We start from the raw sequence: 22,292 nt of genomic DNA, 5'->3' as shown, positions 1-22,292 counted from the left end.
GAAGACAGACGCTATGTAGAGTGTTTGCACGGTCATTGTGCTGGGAAATTTCTCTTACCTCTTTTTGTCAAGTATAATGAACAGTGGACCCTGGCTTGATGTGCCGTCCTATATCAGTCGTAAGACTCTCAACGATCTTCGGCTGTATTTCTTGATGGTCAGAAGGTCGCCCAATTTCTTAAACGGTGTTTTTTAAACAGTAGTGACACATAGTCGTGCAAGCAAGATGGCCATTTTGCTCCCCCTTGTTTCACGCCCAGCATTCTGGGACAGCTATTTTAGACTGCCTTCACATGCAAAACAGATGGCCCCTCTAATCCCCAAGCAGATGTTTCGGTGGCAGCAAAATACAGCATCAAATTGGCCAGACATTATAGGTGGCAAATGGATACTGCCTTGCTAATTTGATATCTGCTTGGACATTAGACCCGTCCAAATAAAAGACCAATCAAACTGCAATGTTTAGTTTGTTGTTTCGACCGTGAAAGACATACGGCCAACTAGCCGTCCGCCAGAGGCTCAAGGCTGAACACATTAACTATTGCTCCTATTATGTACAACAACAGAGTATATCTTCATGTTATTCTAATGGAAAGTCGTTCTATCGTTCTCAGACTATTGCCGCTGCACCACCCAGCGGACGATGCTGAAACTGCATGTTGCGTACAGAATCTACGTCTTCCTGATCCTTGCCAGTATGGTTTGTCAACGCGGCTCGAGGTGGGGCCTGGTGTTTGCCAGTGCAGAAAATGCAACAGGTACTTAATTAATTATCCTTTTTGTCCCTAGAGAGACCTTGATGCTTTCCTTTTATATGGGTTTGTCCTTGGTCATCTTTCACAGTTCTTCTTCATGTGATTTTGGGCTGCCTATTTTCATTTTGTGCACCGATATCATATATTGTTAGTAACTTAAGTTATTACTTTACTTTACTTGCTTAAACTAAAATTAGTTGTCTTTATTTTGTTTTAGAATCAACTGCACCGTACACAAATACTTTATCCACTGCACCAAAAGTCGATAAGGGCACAATTAATACCACTGCACCAAACACGACACCATTACCAAGCGACAAGGCAACAAAAACGACACCGTCGACAGAAGATCCAACAACATTAGTCGACGTAACCTTCACTGACAAAACAACGACCCTTAAATCGTCAGTGAAAACAAGCCCAAAAAAGTCAGACAAAACAACAGATGAATCAAAAGTGGTGACGACAACAAATATCAACAGTCCTGAAATAATATGGGTAACGGTTCTTGAGACAACGAGCATGTCCAGTCCAGGAAGTACACAAGAGAGGAGCTTTGGTACAACGGACATTGCAAACGTAGCAACAACAACCCTTGGCACAATAGATGTAACTACTACAGAGACAGCAAAGTTGACAACTATAAAAACAACAGAAATGACAACTTCGGCAACAGAAGTGTTAACAAGTCTGGGGACAACTGACATAATCACTCCAGAAACAACAGAGATAACAAGTCTGGGTACAACAGACATAACCACTCCAGGAACAACAGAGGTGACAACAGACATAACCATGCCAGCAACTACGGAGATGACAAGTCTGCTTACAACAGACATTAAAACTGAAGCAACCACGGAGATAACAAGTCTGCTTACAACAGACATTACAACTGAAGCAACCACGGAGGTGACAAGTCTGCTTACAACGGACATTACAACTGAAGCAACCACGGAGGTGACAAGTCTGGGCACAACAGACATTACAACTGAAGCAACCACAGAGGTGACAAGTCTGGGGACAACTGACATAACCACTGAAGCAACCACAGAGGTGACAAGTCTGGGGACAACTGACATAACCACTGAAGCAACAACAGAAGTGACAAGTCTGGGGATAACTGCCATAACCACTCCAGGTACAACAGAGGCGACAAGTCTGGGGACAACTGCCATAACCACTCCAGGTACAACAGAGGTGACAAGTCTGGGGACAACAGACATAACCAATCCAGAAACAACAGAGATCACAAGTCTGGGGACAACTGACATAAGCACTCCAGGTACAACAGAGGTGACAAGTCTGGGGACAACAGACATAACCACTGCAGCAACCACAGAGGTGACAAGTCTGGGGACAACAGACATAACCACTGCAGCAACCACAGAGGTGACAAGTCTGGGGACAACAGACATAACCACACGAGGAACAACAGAGGTGACAAGTCTGGGGACAACGGACATAACCACTGAAGCAACCACAGAGGTGACAAGTCTGGGGACAACGGACATAACCACTCCAGGTACAACAGAGGTGACAAGTCTTGGGACAACTGACATAACTACTCAAGGTACAACAGAGGTGACAAGTCTGGGGACAACTGACATAACCACTGAAGCAACCACAGAGGTGACAAGTCTGGGGACAACAGACATAACCACTCTAGCAACAACAGAGGTTACAAGTCTGGGGACAACTGACATAACCACTCCAGGAACAACAGAGGTGACAAGTCTGGGGACAACGGACATAACCACTCCAGAAACAACAGAAGTGACAAGTCTGGGGACAACTGACATAACCACTCGAGGTACAACAGAGGTGACAAGTCTGGGGACGACAGACATAACCACTGCAGAAACAATAGAAGTGACAAGTCTTGGGACAACAGACATAACCACTCCGGGTACAACAGAGGTGACAAGTCTGGGGACAACGGACATAACCACTCCAGAAACAACAGAAGTGACAAGTCTGGGGACAACTGACGTCACCACTCCAGTTACAACAGAGGTGACAAGTCTGGGGACAACTGACATAACCACTCTAGAAACAACAGAGGTGACAAGTCTGGGGACAACTGACATAACTACCCTAGCAACCACAGAGGTGACAAGTCTTGGGACAACTGACGTCACCACTCCAGGTACAACAGAGGTGACAAGTCTGGGGACAACAGACATAACCACTGAAGCAACCACGGAGGTGACAAGTCTGCTTACAACAGACATTACAACGGAAGCAACCACGGAGATAACAAGTTTGGGTACAACAGACATTACAACTGAAGCAACCACAGAGGTAACAAGTCTGGGTACAACAGATATTACAACTGAAGCAACCACAGAGGTGACAAGTCTGGGTACAACAGACATTACAACTGAAGCAACCACAGAGATGACAAGTCTGGGCACAACAGACATTGCAACTGAAGCAACCACGGAAATGAAAAGTCTGGGTACAACACTTATTTCCACTCAGGCAACCACAGAGGTGACAAGTCTGGGTACAACAGACATTACCGCTGCACCAACTACAGATATTATTACTACTGTAACAACACCGGTATCAACCATTGAGACAACAGAAATTAAAACTCCTGTAACAACACTGATATCAACCATTGAGACAACGGACATTACCACCCCTGTAACAACGCCGATATCAACCATTGAGACAACAGAATTTACAACCCTTGTAACAACACCGATATCAACCATTGAGACAACAGAAATTACCACCCCTGTGACAACATCGGTTTCAACCATTGAGACAACAGAAATCACCACCCCTGTAACAACACCGATATCAACCATTGAGACAACAGAAATTACAACTCCTGTAACAACACCGGTATCAACCATTGAGACAACAGAAATCACCACCCCTGTGACAACATCGGTTTCAACCATTGAGACAACAGAAGTTGCCACTCCTGTAACAACACCGATATCAACCATTGAGACAACAGAAATTACAACTCCTGTAACAACACCGACATCAACCATTGAAACAACAGAAATTACAACTCCTGTAATAACACCTATATCAACCATTGAGACAACAGAAATTACAACTCCTGTAACAACACCGACATCAACCATTGAAACAACAGAAATTACAACTCCTGTAACAACACCGATATCAACCATTGAGACAACAGAAATCACCATTCCTGTAACAACACCGGTATCAACCATTGAGACAACAGAAATTACCAGTCCTGTAACAACACCGGTATCAACCACTGAGACAACAGAAATTACCACCCCTGTCACAACAGTGGTTCCAACCACTCTTGTAACACCTTTGGTATCAACCATTGAGACAACAGAAATAACCACTCCTGTTGTAACACCAATATCAACCATTGAGACAACAGAAGTTGCCACTCCTGTAACAACACCGATATCAACCATTGAGACAACAGAAATTACCAGTCCTGTTACAACAACGACATCAAGCATTGAGACAACAGAAATTACCACCCCTGTGACAACACCGGCATCAACCATTGAGACAACAGAAATTACAACTCCTGTAACAACACCGATATCAACCATTGAGACAACAGAAATTACCACTCCTGTTACAACAACGATATCAAGCATTGAGACAACAGAAATTACAACTCCCGTAACCACACCAGTATCAACCATTGAGACAACAGAAATTACCACTCCTGTAACAACACCGGTATCAACCATTGAGACAACAGAAATTACCACCCCTGTAACAACACCAACATCAACCAATGAGACAACAGAAATTACACCTCCTGTAACAACACCTGTATCCACCATTGAGACAACAGAAATTACCACCCCTCAAACAAGTCTGGTATCAACCATTGAGACAACAGAACTTCCCAATCCTATAACAACTAAAATGTTAACACCAGGGATCACAATCACTGGAACTATTGGTCAGTTAGGTGCCAATTGAATATGATTCTGAATAATAATGAATGTTTTCGATATGATCATCCTGCAGCTTGCACGTTATTTGCACGAGTTTAATTTGAGATAAATCAAAACCCTTTTACTTTTTTCAATTGTTTGTACTTTTAGATTTTCCTTCCTCATGGAAAATGGCTGTGGAATTGTTCATTTTGCTAGAGTATCCGAAGAAACCCAATTGAATACTTACAACATCTTTACTATTACAGGTATTACAACTTTAGGGACAACGCCTACAGTAACAGACATTTCGTCTCATCGGACAGACATTACAACTCCTGTAACGCCAACAGCGAACCCTACAGCAACAACAGCGAACCCTACAGTAACAACAGCGAACCCTACAGCAACAACAGCGAACCCTACAGTAACAGTACATTCGTCAACATTGACAGATTCTGTCCGTACAGGACCAACGAAGTTCACTACAGGTGGCCTAACTGAAATGTCGTCTCAACAAACGGACGTGACAGTTTTTACAACAAACACAGCACATACGAAAACAGACACTTCGCTACCAGAAAACACAACTTCAGAAGCAACAACTGTATCAGCGCCTAAAACATCAACAGTTTCTACTGGTCAAACGGTTGTTACGCCCATAACAACAGGGGTGACAACAACGAGAGTAACAGACACCTCGTCACCTTTAACAGATATGAACACATCACCAACGTCACAGATGCCAACATCAGGAACTACAGGTGTTTCATCTGCCAAGTCTACAGAAACGTCCGCGACGACAATGTTAACAGCAAGGACACCAGACGCTTTGTCTCATCAAACTGAAATTACTAATCCAGAAATAACTAGAGTAACAACATCGGGGGCAACAGATGTTTCGTATCCCAAAACTGAAGTGACAACCACTGAAACAACAAAGGTGACCACACCTGAGTCAACGGATATTTCATCTTCTGCAGATGCCATAACAACTCTAGAAACACCCAAGGCAACAAAGCAGAGAACAACTGACGATTTGTCTTCTAGATCTGAAATGTCAAATACAGAAATAACGCAAGTAACAGTACCAATGGCTACTGATATTTCGTTTCCTAGATCTAAAGTAACAACTCCCGAGCCAACAAGCGCAACAAGACAAGGGACAACAGAACCTTCGTCCTCTAGATCTGAAATGACAACTCAAGTAACAACACAAGTAACAGTATCAGAGACAGCAGCGACGTCGTCGCCACGTGCAGATACGGCAACATCGGAAACAACAAAGGCAACAACAACAAGCCCAGCGTTTACGCCATCACTTAGTTCTGAAAGGACAACTCTCGAGACAACACTATTTACAGCGGCCACGTCCTCTCTTAGTTCAGAAACGACAACTCTCGAAACAACCCCATTTACAGCAGCCACGTCCTCTATTACTTCTGAAAGGACAACTCTCGAAACAACCCCATTTACAGCGGCCACGTCCTCTATTACTTCTGAAAGGACAACTCTCAAAACAACCCCATTTACAGCGGCCACGTCCTCTCTTAGTTCTGAAACGACAACTCTCGAAACAACCCCATTTACAGCAGCCACGTCCTCTATTACTTCTGAAAGGACAACTCTCGAAACAACCCCATTTACAGCGGCCACGTCCTCTCTTAGTTCAGAAACGACAACTCTCGAAACAACCCCATTTACAGCAGCCACGTCCTCTATTACTTCTGAAACGACAACTCTCGAAACAACACCATTTACAGCGGCCACGTCCTCTATTAGTTCAGAAACGACAACTCTCGAAACAACCCCATTTACAGCGGCCACGTCCTCTATTAGTTCAGAAACGACAACTCTCGAAACAACACCATTTACAGCGGCCACGTCGTCGCCTGGGTCTAACATTGCAACTCCCGAAACAACAATGGCAACTCCAGGGACGGCGGTCACGTCGTCTTCTAGGTCCGATGTAACAACTGCCGAAACAATGGAGGAAACAACGCTATTGGCAGTGGTCGCGTCGTCGCCTATTTCTGATGTGACAACTCGTGGACCAACTTCAGGCATAGTGGTGACGTCGTCACGTAGTTCTGAAATGACAACTGTCGAACCAACGGCATTAACGACACAAACGACAGTACCTGGGACAGTAGTCATCACGCCTGCTAGGTCAACTGATGAAATATCGCCAGGGATCGCGGTCACGTCGTCTCTTAGTTCTGATGTAACAACTCCCGACACAACACCAGTCACACTGGTCACGTCTTCTTCTAGATTTGATACGACAGCTCCCGAAACAACGATGCCAACACCAGTCACAGCACTCTTGTCGTCTCCTGAATCTGATAGTACATCTCCGGAAACAACAACAGGCACAGCGGTCACGTCATCTCTTAGTTCTGATATGACCACTGCCGAAACATCAAAAGCAACAACGAAAGACACAATGACAATGTCTAATATGGCAACTTCCGAAAGAACAACTCGCACAATGGTCCTGACGTCCCCTAGTTCTGAAATGGCAACTATGGAGACATCAAAGGCAACAACATCAGGGACTGCGATCACGTCATTACCTGGGTCTGAAATAACAACTCTCAAAACAATACAAGGGACTATTGTCACGTCGTCGCCTAGGTCTGAAATGACAACTGCTGAAACAACACCGAACACAGTGGCCACGTCGTCTCCCAATTCTGATATGACAACTCCCGAAGCATCAAAACCAACAACACTGGGGACAGCAGCAACGTCTTCATCTGGATCCGATATTACAACTCCAACAGGAACTGCGGTCACGTCGTCTCCTGTTTCTGATATTACAACTCTTAGTACAACAACAGGGACTGCGGTTACGTCGTCTCCTGTGTCTGATATTACAACTCACAATAAAACAACAGGGACTGCGGTCACGTCACCTGGGTCTGATATTACAACTCCCAATACAGCAACAGGGACTGCGATCACGTCACCTGGGTCTGATATTACAACTCCCAATACAACAACAGGGACTGCGGTCACGTCGTCACCTGTGTCTAATGTTACAACTCCCAATACAACAACAGGGACTGCAGCCACTCGTCACCTGGGTCTGATATTACAACTCTCAATACAACAACAGGGACTGTAGTCACGTCGTCACCTGGGTCTGATATTACAACTCTATATACAACAACAGGGACTGCAGTCACGTCACCTGTGTCTGATATTACAACTCTCAATACAACAACAGGAATTGCGGTCACGTCGTCACCTGGGTCTGATACTACAACTCCCAATACAACAACAGGGACTGCGGTCACGTCGTCACCTGTGTCTGATATTACAACTCCCAATACAACAACAGGGACTGCAGCCACGTCGTCATCTGTGTCTGATATTACAACTCCCAATACAACAACAGGGACTGCGGTCACGTCGTCACCTGTGTCTGATATTACAACTCTTAATACAACAACAGGGACTGCGGTCACGTCGTTACCTGTGTCTGATATTACAACTCCCAATACAACAACAGGGACTGCGGTCATGTCGTCACCTGGGTCTGATATTACAACTCCCAATACAACAACAGGGACTGTGGTCACGTCGTCACCTGTGTCTGATATTACAACTCCCAATACAACAACAGGGACTGCGGTCACGTCGTTACCTGTGTCTGATATTACAACTCTTAGAACAACAACAGGGACTGTGGTCACGTCAACTGGGTCTGATATGACAACTGTCGAAACAACACACGTGACTGTGACCACATCGTTGCCTAAGTCTGCAATGACAACTTCCGAACATCTAAGGCAACAACATCAAGCACACAAGTGATGTCGTCCCCTAGCACTGATATGACAACTCCCGGAACACCATCTGAAACGACACAAATAACAGCAACTGGGACAGTAGTCGGGTCTTCACCTAGTTCTGAAATGACTCCTGCTGAAAGGTCAGAAACAACAACACCAGGCACAATGGTCACGCCGTTGCCTACGTCTAATATTACAACGCCTGAAACAACAATGTCAACACAAGGCACAGCAGCCACATCGTCACTTGAGTCTAACACAACAGCGGGAACTGTGGTCACAGGCAACACAACTCCGAGTGCAACAAAAATATCATCAACGCCAAGTTCATCCGGTATCCCATCACCATCAACAAAGATTACAACCAATAAAACTACCGAGACACCAAGCACAGAAACTCCGTTCACAGACAACACAACCCTGATGGCTAGGACAACAATATCACAAATGGATGGGACTGGGATCACAATGCCAAAAGCGGGTGGAACCGGGACCACAGTATCACTGCAAGTTGGAACCAGTACCACAGTATCACCAGCAGTTGGAACTGGGACCACAGTATCACCAGCAGTTGGAACCGAGACAACAATATCACAAGTAGTTGAAACTGGGACCACAGTATCGCCAGCAGTAGGAACCGGGACCACAGTATCACCAGCAGTTGGATCTGGGACCACAGTATCACAGGCAATAGGAACTGGGACCACAGTATCACAAGCGGTTGGAACTGGTACTACAGTATCGCCAGCGGTTGGAACTGGGACTACAGTATCACCAGCTGTAGAAACTGGGACCACAGTATCACCAGCAGTGGGAACTGAGACCACAGTATCACCAGCAGTAGGAACTGAGACCACAGTATTACCAGCGGTAGGAACTGGGACCACAGTATCACCAGCGGTTGGAACTGGGTCCACAGTATCACAAGCAGTAGGAACTGGGACCACAGTATCACCAGCAGTAGAAACTGGGACCACAGTATCACCAGCAGTAGGAACTGGGACCACAGTATCACCAGCAGTAGGAACTAGGACCACAGTATCACCAGAAGTAGGAACTGGGACCACAGTATCACCAGCAGTAGGAACTGGGACCACAGCATCACCAGCAGTTGGAACTGGGACCACAGGATCACCAGCAGTAGGAACTGGGACCACAGTATCACCAACAGTAGGAACTGGGACCACAGTATCACAAGAGGTTGGGACTGGGACCACGGTATCTCAAATAGTTGGAACTGGGACCACAGTATCAACAGCAGTAGGAACTAGAACCACAGTATCACCAGCAGTAGGAACTGTGACTACAGTATCACCAGCAGTAGGAACTAGGACCACAGGTTCACCAGCGGTAGGAACTGGGACCACAGTATCACCAGTGGTTGGAACTGGGACCACAGTTTCAACAGTGGTTGAAACTGGGACCACAATTTATCCAGCAATAGGAACTGGGACCACAGTATCACAAGCGGTAGGAACTGGGACCACAGTATCACCAGCAGTAGAAACTGGGACCACAGTATCACCAGCAGTAGGAACTGGGACCACAGTATCACCAGCACTAGGAACCAGGACAACAGTATCACCAGCAGTTGGAACTGGGACCACAGTTTCACCAGCAGTAGAAACTGGGACCACAGTATCACCAGCGGTTGGAACTGGGACCACAGTATCACCAGCAATAGGAACTGGGACCACAGTATCACCAGCAGTAGTAACTGGGACCACAATATCACCAGCAGTAGGAACTGGGACCACATATTACCAGCAGTTGAAACTGGGACCACAGTTCACAGGCAGTAGGAACTAGGACCACAGTATTACCAGTAGTAGGAACCGGGACCACAGTTTCACCAGTAGTAGGAACAGTGACCACAGTATCACAAGCAGTAGAAACTGGGACCACAGTATCACCAGAAGTTGGAACTGGGACCACAGTATTACAGCAGTTGGAACTGGGACCACAGTATCACCAGCAGTAGGAACTGGGACCACAGTTTCACCAGCAGTAGGAACTGGGACCACAGTATCACCAGCAGTAGGAACTGGGACCACAGTATCACCAGCAGTAGGAACTGGGACCAAAGTTTCACCAGCAGTTGGAACTGGGACCACAAGATCAGCAGCAAGAGGAACTAAGACCACAGTATCACCAACAGTAGGAACTGGGACCACAGTATCACCAGCAGTAGGAACTGGGACCACAGTATCACGAGCAGTTGTAACTGGGACCACAGTATCACCAGCAGTTGGAACTGGGACCACAGTATCACCAGCAGTAGGAACTGGGACCACAGTATCACGAGCAGTTGTAACTGGGACCACAGTATCACCAGCAGTAGGAACTGGGACCACAGTATCACTAGCAATAGGAACTGGGACCACAGTATCACCAGCGGTAGGAACTGGGACCACAGTTTCACCAGCAGTAGGAACTGGGACCACAGTATCACCAGCGGTTGGAACTGGGACCACAGTATCACCAGCAGTAGGAACTGGGACCACAGTATCCCCAGCAGCAGGACCTGGGACCACAGTATCACAAGCAACTGGAATTGGAACCACAGTATCACCAGCGGTTGGAACTGGGACCACAGTATCACCAGCAGTAGGAACTGGGACCACAGTATCACCAGCAGTAGGAACTGGGACCACAGTATCACCAGCAGTAGGAACTGGGACCACAGTATCACCAGCAGTAGGAACTGGGACCACAGTATCACCAGCTGTAGGAACTGGGACTACAGTTTCACCAGCGGATGGAATTGGGACCACAGTATCACTAGCAGTAGGAACTGGGGCCACAGTATCACCAGCAGTAGGAACTGGAACCACAGTATCACCAGCAGTAGGAACCAGGACCACAGTATCTCCAGCAGTTGGAACTGGGACCACAGTATCACCAGCAGTAGGAACTGGTACCACAGTATTACTAGTGGTTGGAACTGAGACCACAGTATCACCAGCAGTAGGAACCGGGACCACAGTTTCACCAGCAGCTGGAACTAGGACCACACTATCACCATCAGTAGGAACAGGGACCACTGTATCACCAGCAGTAGGAACTGGGACCACAGTTTCACCAGCAGTAGGAACTGGGACCACAGTATCACCAGTGGTTGGAACTGGGACCACAGTTTCACCAGCAGTAAGAACTGGGACCACAGTATCACCAGCAGTAGGAACCAGTACCACAGTATCACCAGCAGTGGGAACTGGGACCACAGTTTCACCAGCAGTTGGAACTGGGACCACAGTATCACCAGCAGTTGGAACTAGGACCACAGTATCACCAGCAGTAGGAACTAGGACCACAGTATCACCAGAAGTAGGAACTGGGACCACAGTATCACAAGCAGTAGGAACTGGGACCACAGCATCACCAGCAGTAGGAACTGGGACCACAGGATCACCAGCAGTAGGAACTGGGACCACAGTATCACCAACAGTAGGAACTGGGACCACAGTATCACAAGAGGTTGGGACTGGGACCACGGTATCTCAAATAGTTGGAACTGGGACCACAGTATCAACAGCAGTAGGAACTAGAACCACAGTATCACCAGCAGTAGGAACTGTGACTACAGTATCACCAGCAGTAGGAACTAGGACCACAGGTTCACCAGCGGTAGGAACTGGGACCACAGTATCACCAGTGGTTGGAACTGGGACCACAGTTTCAACAGTGGTTGAAACTGGGACCACAATTTCTCCAGCTGTAGGAACTGGGACCACAGTATCACCAGTGGTAGGAACTGGTACCACAGTATCACCAGCAGTTGGAACTGGGACCACAGTATCACCAGTGGTAGGAACTGGTACCACAGTATCACCTGCAGTAGGAACTGGGACCACAGTATCCCCAGCAGCAGGACCTGGGACCACAGTATCACAAGCAACTGGAATTGGAACCACAGTATCACCAGCGGTTGGAACTGGGACCACAGTATCACCAGCAGTAGGAACTGGGACCACAGTATCACCAGCAGTAGGAACTGGGACCACAGTATCTCCAGCAGTAGGAACTGGGACCTCAGTATCTTCAGCTGTAGGAACTGGGACCACAGTTTCACCAGCAGTAGGAACTGGGACCACAGTATCACTAGCGGTTGGAACCGAGACCACAGTTTCACCAGCAGTAGGAACTGGGACCACAGTGTCACCGGCAGTCGGAACTGGGACCACAGTATCACCAGCAGTTGGAACTGGGACCACACTATCACCAGCAGTAGGAACTGGGACCACTGTATCACCAACAGTTGGAACTGGGACCACAGTATCACCAGCAATAGGAACTGGGTCCACAGTATCTCCAGCTGTAGGAACTGGGTCCACAGTATCACCAGCAGTAGGAACTGGGACCACATTATCACAAGTGGTTGGAACTGGGACCACAGTATCACCAGTGGTTGGAACTGGGACCACAGTATCACCAACAGTAGGAACTGGGACCACAGTATCACCAGCAGTTGGAACTGGGACCACAGTTTCACCAGCAGTAGGAACCGGGACCACAGTTTCACCAGCAATAGGAACTGAGACCACAGTATTATCAGTGGTTGGAGCTGGGACCACAGTTACACCAGCAATAGGAACTGGGACCACAGTTTCACCAGCAATAGGAACTGGGACCAAGGTATCACCAGCAGTAGGAACTAGGACCACAGTATCACCAGCAATAGGAACTGGGACCACAGTATCTCCAGCAGTAGGAACTAGGACCACACTTACACCAGCAATAGGAACTGGGACCACAGTATTACCAGCAGTTGGAACTGGGACCACAGTATCACCAGCGGCTGGAACCGGGACCACAGTATCACCAGCTGTAGGAACTGGGACCACAGTATCTCCAGCAGTAGGAACTAGGACCACAGTATCATCAGTGGTTGGAACTGGGACCACAGTATCACAAGAGGTTGTGACTGGGACCACAGTATCACCAGCGGTTAGAACTGGGACCACAGTATCACAAGCGTTTGGAACCGGGACCACAGTATTACTAGTGGTTGGAACTGGGACCACAGTATCACCAGTGGTTAGAACTGGGACCACAGTATCCCAAGCGGTTGGAACACCAGTTCTGTCTGTATCTAGCACTGCTAAACCAACTCAAAGAACGAAAAACACGACGGACTCGTTGCCAAAGGAAACTGGCAGCACAACGATGGCATCCAGTAGGACTGCAAGTCAGTACCCTGGCGCTGAATCTACCACAAGTGGTCCCATTCAAACCATGGTTATAACACAGGTTCTTCCTGGATCTGGGACTTCCAGACCAACTCAACCCATGGAGACCACGACGGACTCGTTAAAAGGAACCAAGACCTCAATGACAACATCGAGTAAGACCGGTACGACTGTCAGTCAGTTCGCTGGCTCTGAATCTACCACAAGTGTCCCCGTCCAAACTATGGTTATAACACAAGTTCTAACTGGATCCGCGACTCTCAGGCCAACTCAACCGATGACAACCACCTCGGATTCGTCGCCAGATGACACCACCACACGTAGACAACCTACAAGCAACATACTGCCATTCGTGGCGACTCTCGCCGGAGTGACCTTCACACCAGCCCTGGCCAATCCTAATTCTCCTAGACGTCGGCAACTTGAGCAACAGCTGAAAGATTCGGTAAGACTGACAGCCCATAAGGCAGATAAACAATACAACACGTTGTTCGTTCTTCCAAAATTAACAACTGTTGTATCCGATCCAGAACCATGCTCAAGCACGGTCCTGGATAGTCCACGCATATCCGGAACCGTGCCTGACATCAAATTTATATGTTTTTGTATACGTAAAGACTATCGAGAACCGTGGCAAATCCTAACCCCTACCGGTCAGTCCATTCATAAACTAGATATGCATGGTTCTGGATACTGCCAACGGAGTGAGTAGGAACCTCAATATTTTACTGTTTCGACATTATTGAAGAATCTTCTACAGTACTTCATGGCAGAATAGCTTATAGTAGCTTTATTTCGACACAGTTCATCAGCCTCCTTAACAACACCATCTACAACGACACCATCGAAAACGTCACCATCAATGACGTAGAAGGGGAGGTGGGACAACCTGCCAGAGTGACGTACACCATCCATACACGTCACGGGTCAGGGGTCACTGGAGAAGAGTTAGAGCAGGCCATGCGGGCAGCCCAGGACGGCAGCCACCCGAACATCAACCTGCCAACCGTGTAAGATTTTTTCTTACAATTTCCGAGTGTGTCTGTCTTCCCTGAATTGCGTTAAGATTGTTACAATAGAGTTGTTCACATAAAAGTTAGAACTTAAAAGCATTACATTTCATTGTGAAGGACTGTGTACAAAATAAATTTACAAATGTTAAAAAGCATCACTCAATATACAATACAATACTTCTGGGAGCAAAATGTTTTTTTCTTTACATTTAGATGCTATCTGGGAGGAAGTGGGCAATGCGCAGCGACAGCAACAGGTAGGAAACATGGTTGATTACAACTTGTTGTTTGGAAATGATTTAAAAACGTTTACGACAAGGATGGGATTCGAATCGACTTATGCTGATAATCGGTCGCTGTAATTAACCCCACCTGCTAAGTCAATGTGGTACTGCAAATAACACGCGATTGTATCTGAAAGCTAAACTTATCTAATAGTATGTATCTAAATCTTATGTTTTTACAGCATCATAACTATTCTATTTTTTTACAGCACGGATGTCGACTCTTGCACCAATCAAGAAGTTCAACTTCCGAGTCGAGCTGAAGGGACGAAACTTCACCGCCGGACTCAACAACGAGTCGTCTCCTGCTTTCACCCAGGCCAGCAGGCAGCTTTTGGACTCAGTAAGTAACTTCTAGTGGATTTTTTAAACACACTGCCTTGAACAGTATTTACAATAACTTTATACTCACTAATTGTAAAAATTAGTGAGCATAGATAAAAAGTATGACAACCCCCGCCATTTAACAGTATTAGGAAACCATAATTACTCTACAAAACACTATGAAGTGTGAGATAAGACTACATGCACACATGTTTATACTACTATACCTTCGCAGCTGAAGTCGTACCTGAACAGCACTCCTCACGCGAACGCCATCAATGACGTCACAATCAGAAGCTTCCAAGATGGCGACCCCATGACGGCCATCTTCACCGTGACGTCAGCCCCAGGGTCAAGGGTCACGGGAGGACAGCTGGAAGAAGCACTCCGGACTGCCAACAAGTTTGATGATCCACTGGACATTGACCTTCCTACAACGTAAGATTTATTTTTCAGCCTGCATGTCTGACAGGTTGTCTTAGAATCTCAGATGATGTGCTTTGTGTTGCGCTGTCTTGCTCATTATGAACAGAAGGGCAGTGTTAAAACTATACCCAAGAGGGGATAATTGTACGCAATCTATGTAAGTAAAAAGCTATATGTATGTTTTTTTTTGGGGGGGGGGGGGTGCTATATATCAACTGTATGGTTATATGGTAAAGCATTGTAATGAATGTGTTATTGTGCATTGTGTAATGAAGTTGAGAAATGCCAAAATGCCAAACCTTGCAATTCCCAGTACATTTTCGTCTTTCAACGTGAACACTGCGGTTTAATTTTTTTCCATTTTTTCTGCTCTAACAGGTGTTGGATAGATGAGAAAGACTGGCCCTGCACACAGAAAAGAAAACATCGTTTCCAAGCAAAGCTGAGAGGACAGATCTTCAAGGCCGGACTAGACAACCCTAACTCCACGGAATACCGGAATCTTACTGACAAGTTCGTCCAAACGGTACGCTTGACCCTATTCCCACATTAAGAACGTTCCCCCGAACATCAACAAGGTTGGCTAAAGTTAGGAAGCAGTCCAATCAGATTTAGGCCACGCGAACATTTCTATGCGAATCGAATACGAGTTAAATTTGAGTCAAATTTGACCCCCGAACGATCCACGAACACTGCTGACATACTCTTGAACACCAGCCAACCATGACTGAACCTCTGGTCCACACCCAAATGTTTAAACGATTGAAATTTCGGCATAGCCGAACAATAAGCGACCTGACAGAACACCGGTTCAACTTTGCAGGGTACTGGATACAAAAGCAGAGATTACTTTTGGACAAATGGCTTGTTAATTTGGACACAATTGATAATGTCCCTTTTACTCCATAGCTCCACGAGTACTACCGGAACACGTCATACGCAGACGACATCGAGAAGATCACTGTGGACGGTTTCCATGGTAACCCGTTCGTTGTGAACTACACCGTGCACACAACAGGCGGGTCAAAGGTCACGGGAGACGAACTCGAGGCAGCGCTGCGGAACGCTACAAAGTATGGCGACCCAGTGAACTTGGAGCTCCCGACTGTGTAAGTAATGACAATCATTGGAAAGTTGCAGTTTCTTTTAGATAATGGCTAAGATTTCAAATCACAACATTTTATCTGTAAACAAAAGCATACATAACCATAAGGCTAACTACAGGTACGTCGATGACGTTTAGACATCCAGGTAATACAATACGCCAAAAAGCAGTTATTCAAGCAACTGGATATGATTTTGGAAACGGCCAGACGTTTCAGCTAGTATCCACTACCTTTCGTCAGTGACTAGAGTCAGTGACAGTTGCTTGAGTAACTGCTTCTTGGCGTATCAACTACAGGTATTTTGTCATCACAATGCTTGGATTGTTAGATATTCACTAATGCTATTTTCTCATAGTAATTTGTGTCTATTTCGCTGTATAAATACTGAAGGTACGTACCCTGATATTGAAACGATTAACGAATATCTTTCTTCATGTAATACTGTGTACTTACATTTTGCAGATGCTACATTGACAATAGGACAGATCCATGTTACGGTTCAGTGGGTGAGTAAATCACATTAAGATTTTTTTTTCAATTTCTGGTGAAAATTTACATAATGCCCTTTAAGTGTAAGTAGTAAAAGACATTCAAGGGTGAAGGCTTTCAATGATGTATGAACACTTACCAGTATATACGCTCACCTTTGGGACTACACTCGTATAATTTTCACGTCAGATCTGTCAATCTTTAAATACTCGGCCCAATTTTTATTCAAATTAGTCTGCTTAGTGACCTGCTGGCCGTAAGTGCTTTAACTTTGTAGACATGGATTCTGGGTCGATTTCTTTTCAAAACATTTTGAGTTGATTTTATACAAAGCTGTTGGTTTGTCTTAGCATGGGGGTTCATCTTAGTTGGTAAACGTCAACAAACTAACCAATAAAATTTAGACTTTTTAGAAATTTAGAAATTTAGACAAATTTTCGGTCGACTCCTTGAACTTCTTTCACGGAATGGACCCGTCTGCTTCTGGTATGTCACGTCAAGGACACGTGACTTTAAGAGCAGCTCATACGTGCAGAATTACTATCATTACCTCCATGAAAAATGGAGGTATTGTTTTTGGCATATCTGTGTGTGTCCGTGTGTATATTTCCGCATGGCCCTTGTAAGCTTGTAATGATATGGTTTGGTTCAGCCTGTCACAGAGGGAAAAATTCATTGATCACCTGGTTTTCACAGGTGTTTTTTATACATGACCTCCTTGACAGCTTACAGTTAGTGTTATTTTCCCTTGCACAATAAAGAAACATTTCCAGACACCATGGTGAATTAGAAGAAGACACAGTCATCATCACGCAAGATATAAATATTTCATGGACATCTGAAATCTCAGAATTCTTGTTTTATGTTGATTTTGCCAGTAACCACGCCACGTCGGTACGCCATACAGCTGTCCAGGCGGGAGTACCACCCGGACCTGGCCGACTCTACATCCGAGCAGTTCACGCAGCTGGAGGAGGAACTGGTCGCCACGGTAAGTACTAACCTCCACCTAATCTCCAAACACGTGGGTGGCGTATTGGACCCTCTCTGGCCAATGGATACTGCCTGTCCAATTTGATTGTCTTATGCCACCCTAGGATCTGCTTGGAGATTGCCTCCACCAGGCCTTCCTACGGATGGCAGAAATCGTCAAAAGGGATATAATTGACTAGGAGAGTCAATCCACAGGAGGGTTAACTTCCCCTCACATTGCGGGCAAATGAACTCTGCGGTAGCTAAAACCTCCCTAGTCAATTATTCTCCCTATTCGGCAAAATTTTACTGTTTTTTTTTTCAACTAAGATATACCAACGGCCAGGTATTACAAAAAGGGATATTACATATAATTCTAGCCAATAGATGAATAAATAGATAATTTCTATGCCATTCAAGCTGTGGAGGTACTACGCTGCGGAAGGATACGCCAAAGACATCCACAGCATCCAGGTAAACGGGTTCTCCCCCGGCCTGATCGCAGACTACACCGTCAACCTCCGCGACGACTCTGACGTCACAGGTCTGCAGCTGCAGGATGCGCTGTGGAGTGCACAGAAACATGGCGACTCTCTGGGGCTGGAGCTGGGAACTACGTGAGCTTTTTTTCCTAGCCTTTTCCTTCCTTTTTTTAATCAAAAGTTTCATGTTTGCCGTAGGAAACAATGTATAGAAAGACTATACAGCCAGCAGTACAAGCTGATAATTGTTACAAGTGAATAATGTAAGAACTGAATTCCTCCCTTTTTGCAATCAAAAGTTTCATGTTGAATTTGCAGTTTCATGCCCTAGGGCTAATTGCAACAGGAAACAATGTATATGAAGAATATACCGACAGCAGTGCAAGCTAATAATTGTTACAGGTGAATAATGTAAGAACTGAATACAGTGTAAGTTACAATCAATCACATACAATGAATTCAGGTTAAAATGTATAATCTGTTCTTAACATGAAGTTTTTCCTATTTGGGATAAATCCATGATAATGTCTACATTTTAAGTTAATTTTGTAAACTTCTATATCTTTAAATACCCTGTTTTCAGCTGCTGGTTGGATGAACCAGCTGAAGAGAACGGCAGACCACCATGTCGAATAACCAGAACCAGTACACCAGTAGGTAAGTAAAAAGTCACTTGTGTCTTTATAGTGTATAATATTACTGGCTATAGTAGAGATCTCGGTCGGAGTTTCTGTTGAAAAAGACTCCCATCGGGATATCTACCGCGTTAGATTCCCCCTGTCTCTACCGATACATTTCTCGAATGATGGTGAAGCGAGAATTATAGTACATGTAGTTATATATCTATAGGGTAGCACGCATGCTTGTTTTCTACATACAGGCTAGCTGGTGGCAAAAAGGTTTGGTCTTTTAATGTATTGTTTGTGTTACTATAGTCATTGTACCACACAATACTAAAGGCATTCCAATGCGAAATTCCCTGGGCGCTTTTCAATCTCCCTAATAAATTTTGCATGGCCCTCTTTATTCTCACTTTGCCACGTGTAAAATCATACTTCCTTTGATGGCAGCGTCTTTATTTGGGTTACTGTTGATCGTATGGGTACATTGAAAATGTACTGAAACGTATATTTTTGTATCACGCGCATTATATATAGTGGAAGCTTTAGGTATTTGTTGTGCAAAGCGATGGTACATGGATAGCTTATCCGTATGTGTTTAGCCGGTATAACCTTCAGCGCAACACACCAGCTTTGCAGGCACGGAGCAGGTTATATTATACGCTGAACGAATTGTCACGCCAAGCCTTTGCACATCTACGTGTGTGACAGCAACGCTGTTTAAAGCTACGAGTATCTAGTGCGGATACCTCTGCTGTTAGCCTCTACTTGGCATGTCATAGCTTGCTTTCCTTAGAAACCCGTGACATTGTACTAGATACATGACTGTGAATGTTTGTGTGCTGTTTTAGCGGCCAAACCCCAGGACGTCGGCTGGATACTGTGGCCCGTGGTGGTGGCCCTCTTGGCTTCCGCCGCCCTCATTCCTCTGGCCGCCCAGCTACCTAAAGCCTGCGCCGGAGCGCATCTCCCCAGCCGTGGAGCGTAAGTAAACTTCCTTTTACGACATTGAATAGCATTTCTTTATCAACAACCACCTATTTAACAAGATCTGATGTTTCGATGACCGTCTGTCATCTTCATCGGGGCAGTTCTGTGCACTGAAGTTACATGTAGATGTTACTGGTTCACTGAAGCTAGGTATAAAACTAGACCAATTTATACTGTAAAATTGTGAAATTGACGCAGGTTCAGCCAGACTTTCTCTCTAAACCTTCATACCATATCAACAGATATGCTCCGAAGGATCAGCTGTACATCCCGAAAGACAAGATGTACCGCGGGTTTGACGGCGGGAAGGGCGGCGTGCAGGTGCGGCGGTACCTGCCGGGCCGGGAGGCGGGGCTGCACTCCGAGGCGCTGGGACGGTTCGACAAGGTACTGAGTAGCTAATCTCCAAGCAGATCTTTTGGTAGGGGTAAGACAGTATCAAATTGGCCAGTATGTAACCATTTCCCCACCAACGACCCCATTTGATACTGTCTCCCCCCCCCCCACATTTTTTAAAAATCTGCTTGGAGATTACTAACCTGCTGCAAGGGATGGGGAAGGGGGGGCTGCATCCCGAGGCGCTGGAACGGTTCGACAAGGTAACCTGCTGCAAGGGATGTCGGGAAGAAAGGGGAGGGGGTGGGGCTGTCACATTACCGTTGTATACTTGAATTGATGAAAAAAAATTATATTCATACATTTAATATATGCTTAAAGTTAGAAAGGACACCATTAATGGGCAGGTAAGGTTATCTATTTAGTTAACCCAAGGCCTCCTTGGGTATCTAAATCCATATGAACGCTTTGTAACGTATACGTCATCTCTTTGTTTACCCCAGATAAAACCACAGCCGCAGCCACCTCGCCATTCCTACAACCCTCTCAACTTCAGGACAGAACCACCAGCACCTCGGCACACCTACAACCCCAAGCCCTCGGCACCTCCGAGGCCCCCACCCCCGGCCCCTAGACCCACGGCGCCCCCTCCACCGAAAGCTCCCATCGTACCTAAACCGGCACCTGCCGCCCCTGCCCCGAAGCCACACACGTACAACCCGGTACCAAAACCGAAACCGCCGCCGCGTCGACCCAAACCACCACCCCGGCGGCCCAAAGCTCCACCACGACGACCCAAACCCCCTCCACGCCGACCCAAACCCCCTCCGCGACGACTTAAACCCCTTCCGAAAGCTCCTCTAAGAAGGATACGCCCACGAACATACAACCCCAGACCTTACCCACAACAGCAACAAGCTCCAAAGCCACCTCCAAGAACCAAAGTCAAGGTCAAAATCATCCCGATGCCTGAACCCGTTCCACCGCCTCTGACTGAAACCGTGGTCCACATCGTGCCTCTCCCTAAACCTCCCCCAGCTATTAACACATACAACCCTGTCCAGTACGAGGCACCAAAGCCTATACCGAACGGTAACGTCTCTACCATCGGTGGGTCTCAGAGTCTGCCGCCCCCTCACACGTATAACCCGTTAGGTAACGAGAAAAGGTTGCCGAACTGGCCAGACGGGGCTCCTCTGGTGAACGGCAGGCCCCGCTCCGCGCCACACACGTACAACCCGATGCCAAACGGTTTCGTACCGAGGTCCTTGCGTGGTAGTCTCTCACTCGATCTCTGAGAATACGCATGTTTGTAGCTCTTTTTTATTCATTTCATTCATTTATTTATTTATACAGGTTAGCATATCGCCATTTCGGCGCTTTTCAAAGCTCCCTGTGACACACATAACATAATAAAAGGTAACTTAAGTACAATCAAAGGGTAATGATAAAAGAAACGGAACAGACTAATAAAGTACATAAAGTACATTTTATCCCCAGACAAGGCGAGCTCTTCGCAACATCACCCAAGCAGGCATACATGAATATGCGTGTGGTTTGTGTATTAAGTAAAGGTACGGATTACCGGGTTGAACATTGTAAATAGT

General features: G+C 46.1%; 1 protein-coding gene across 1 annotated transcript; it reads left to right on the top strand.

The window, feature by feature from the left end:
- Positions 1–1,550: 1,550 nt before the first annotated feature.
- On the top strand, positions 1,551–5,503 carry LOC109474427 (mucin-2-like). Its single transcript, XM_019774721.1, has 3 exons — positions 1,551–4,645; positions 4,924–5,145; positions 5,326–5,503. Exons 1-3 carry the CDS (start codon positions 1,551–1,553, stop codon positions 5,501–5,503), a joined length of 3,495 nt encoding a protein of 1,164 aa, XP_019630280.1.
- Positions 5,504–22,292: the final 16,789 nt, after the last annotated feature.

This window comes from Branchiostoma belcheri, unplaced genomic scaffold (genome assembly GCF_001625305.1).
Source record: "Branchiostoma belcheri isolate BF01 breed outbred unplaced genomic scaffold, Haploidv18h27 scaffold31, whole genome shotgun sequence".
Classification (NCBI taxonomy): domain Eukaryota; kingdom Metazoa; phylum Chordata; class Leptocardii; order Amphioxiformes; family Branchiostomatidae; genus Branchiostoma; species Branchiostoma belcheri.
Note: the sequence above shows the minus strand (reverse complement) of the source record. Positions and strands in the feature narration are given on the sequence as shown.

Bases quoted from the DNA above. Each gene is read 5' to 3' on its own strand.
- LOC109474427 (XM_019774721.1), top strand. From the start codon at position 1,551: ATGCCAGCAACTACGGAGATGACAAGTCTGCTTACAACAGACATTAAA. The intron at 4,646-4,923 runs GTTAACACCAGG...TTACTATTACAG, and splicing joins AATCCTATAACAACTAAAAT to GTATTACAACTTTAGGGACA. The intron at 5,146-5,325 runs GTGGCCTAACTG...CCATAACAACAG, and splicing joins ACCAACGAAGTTCACTACAG to GGGTGACAACAACGAGAGTA.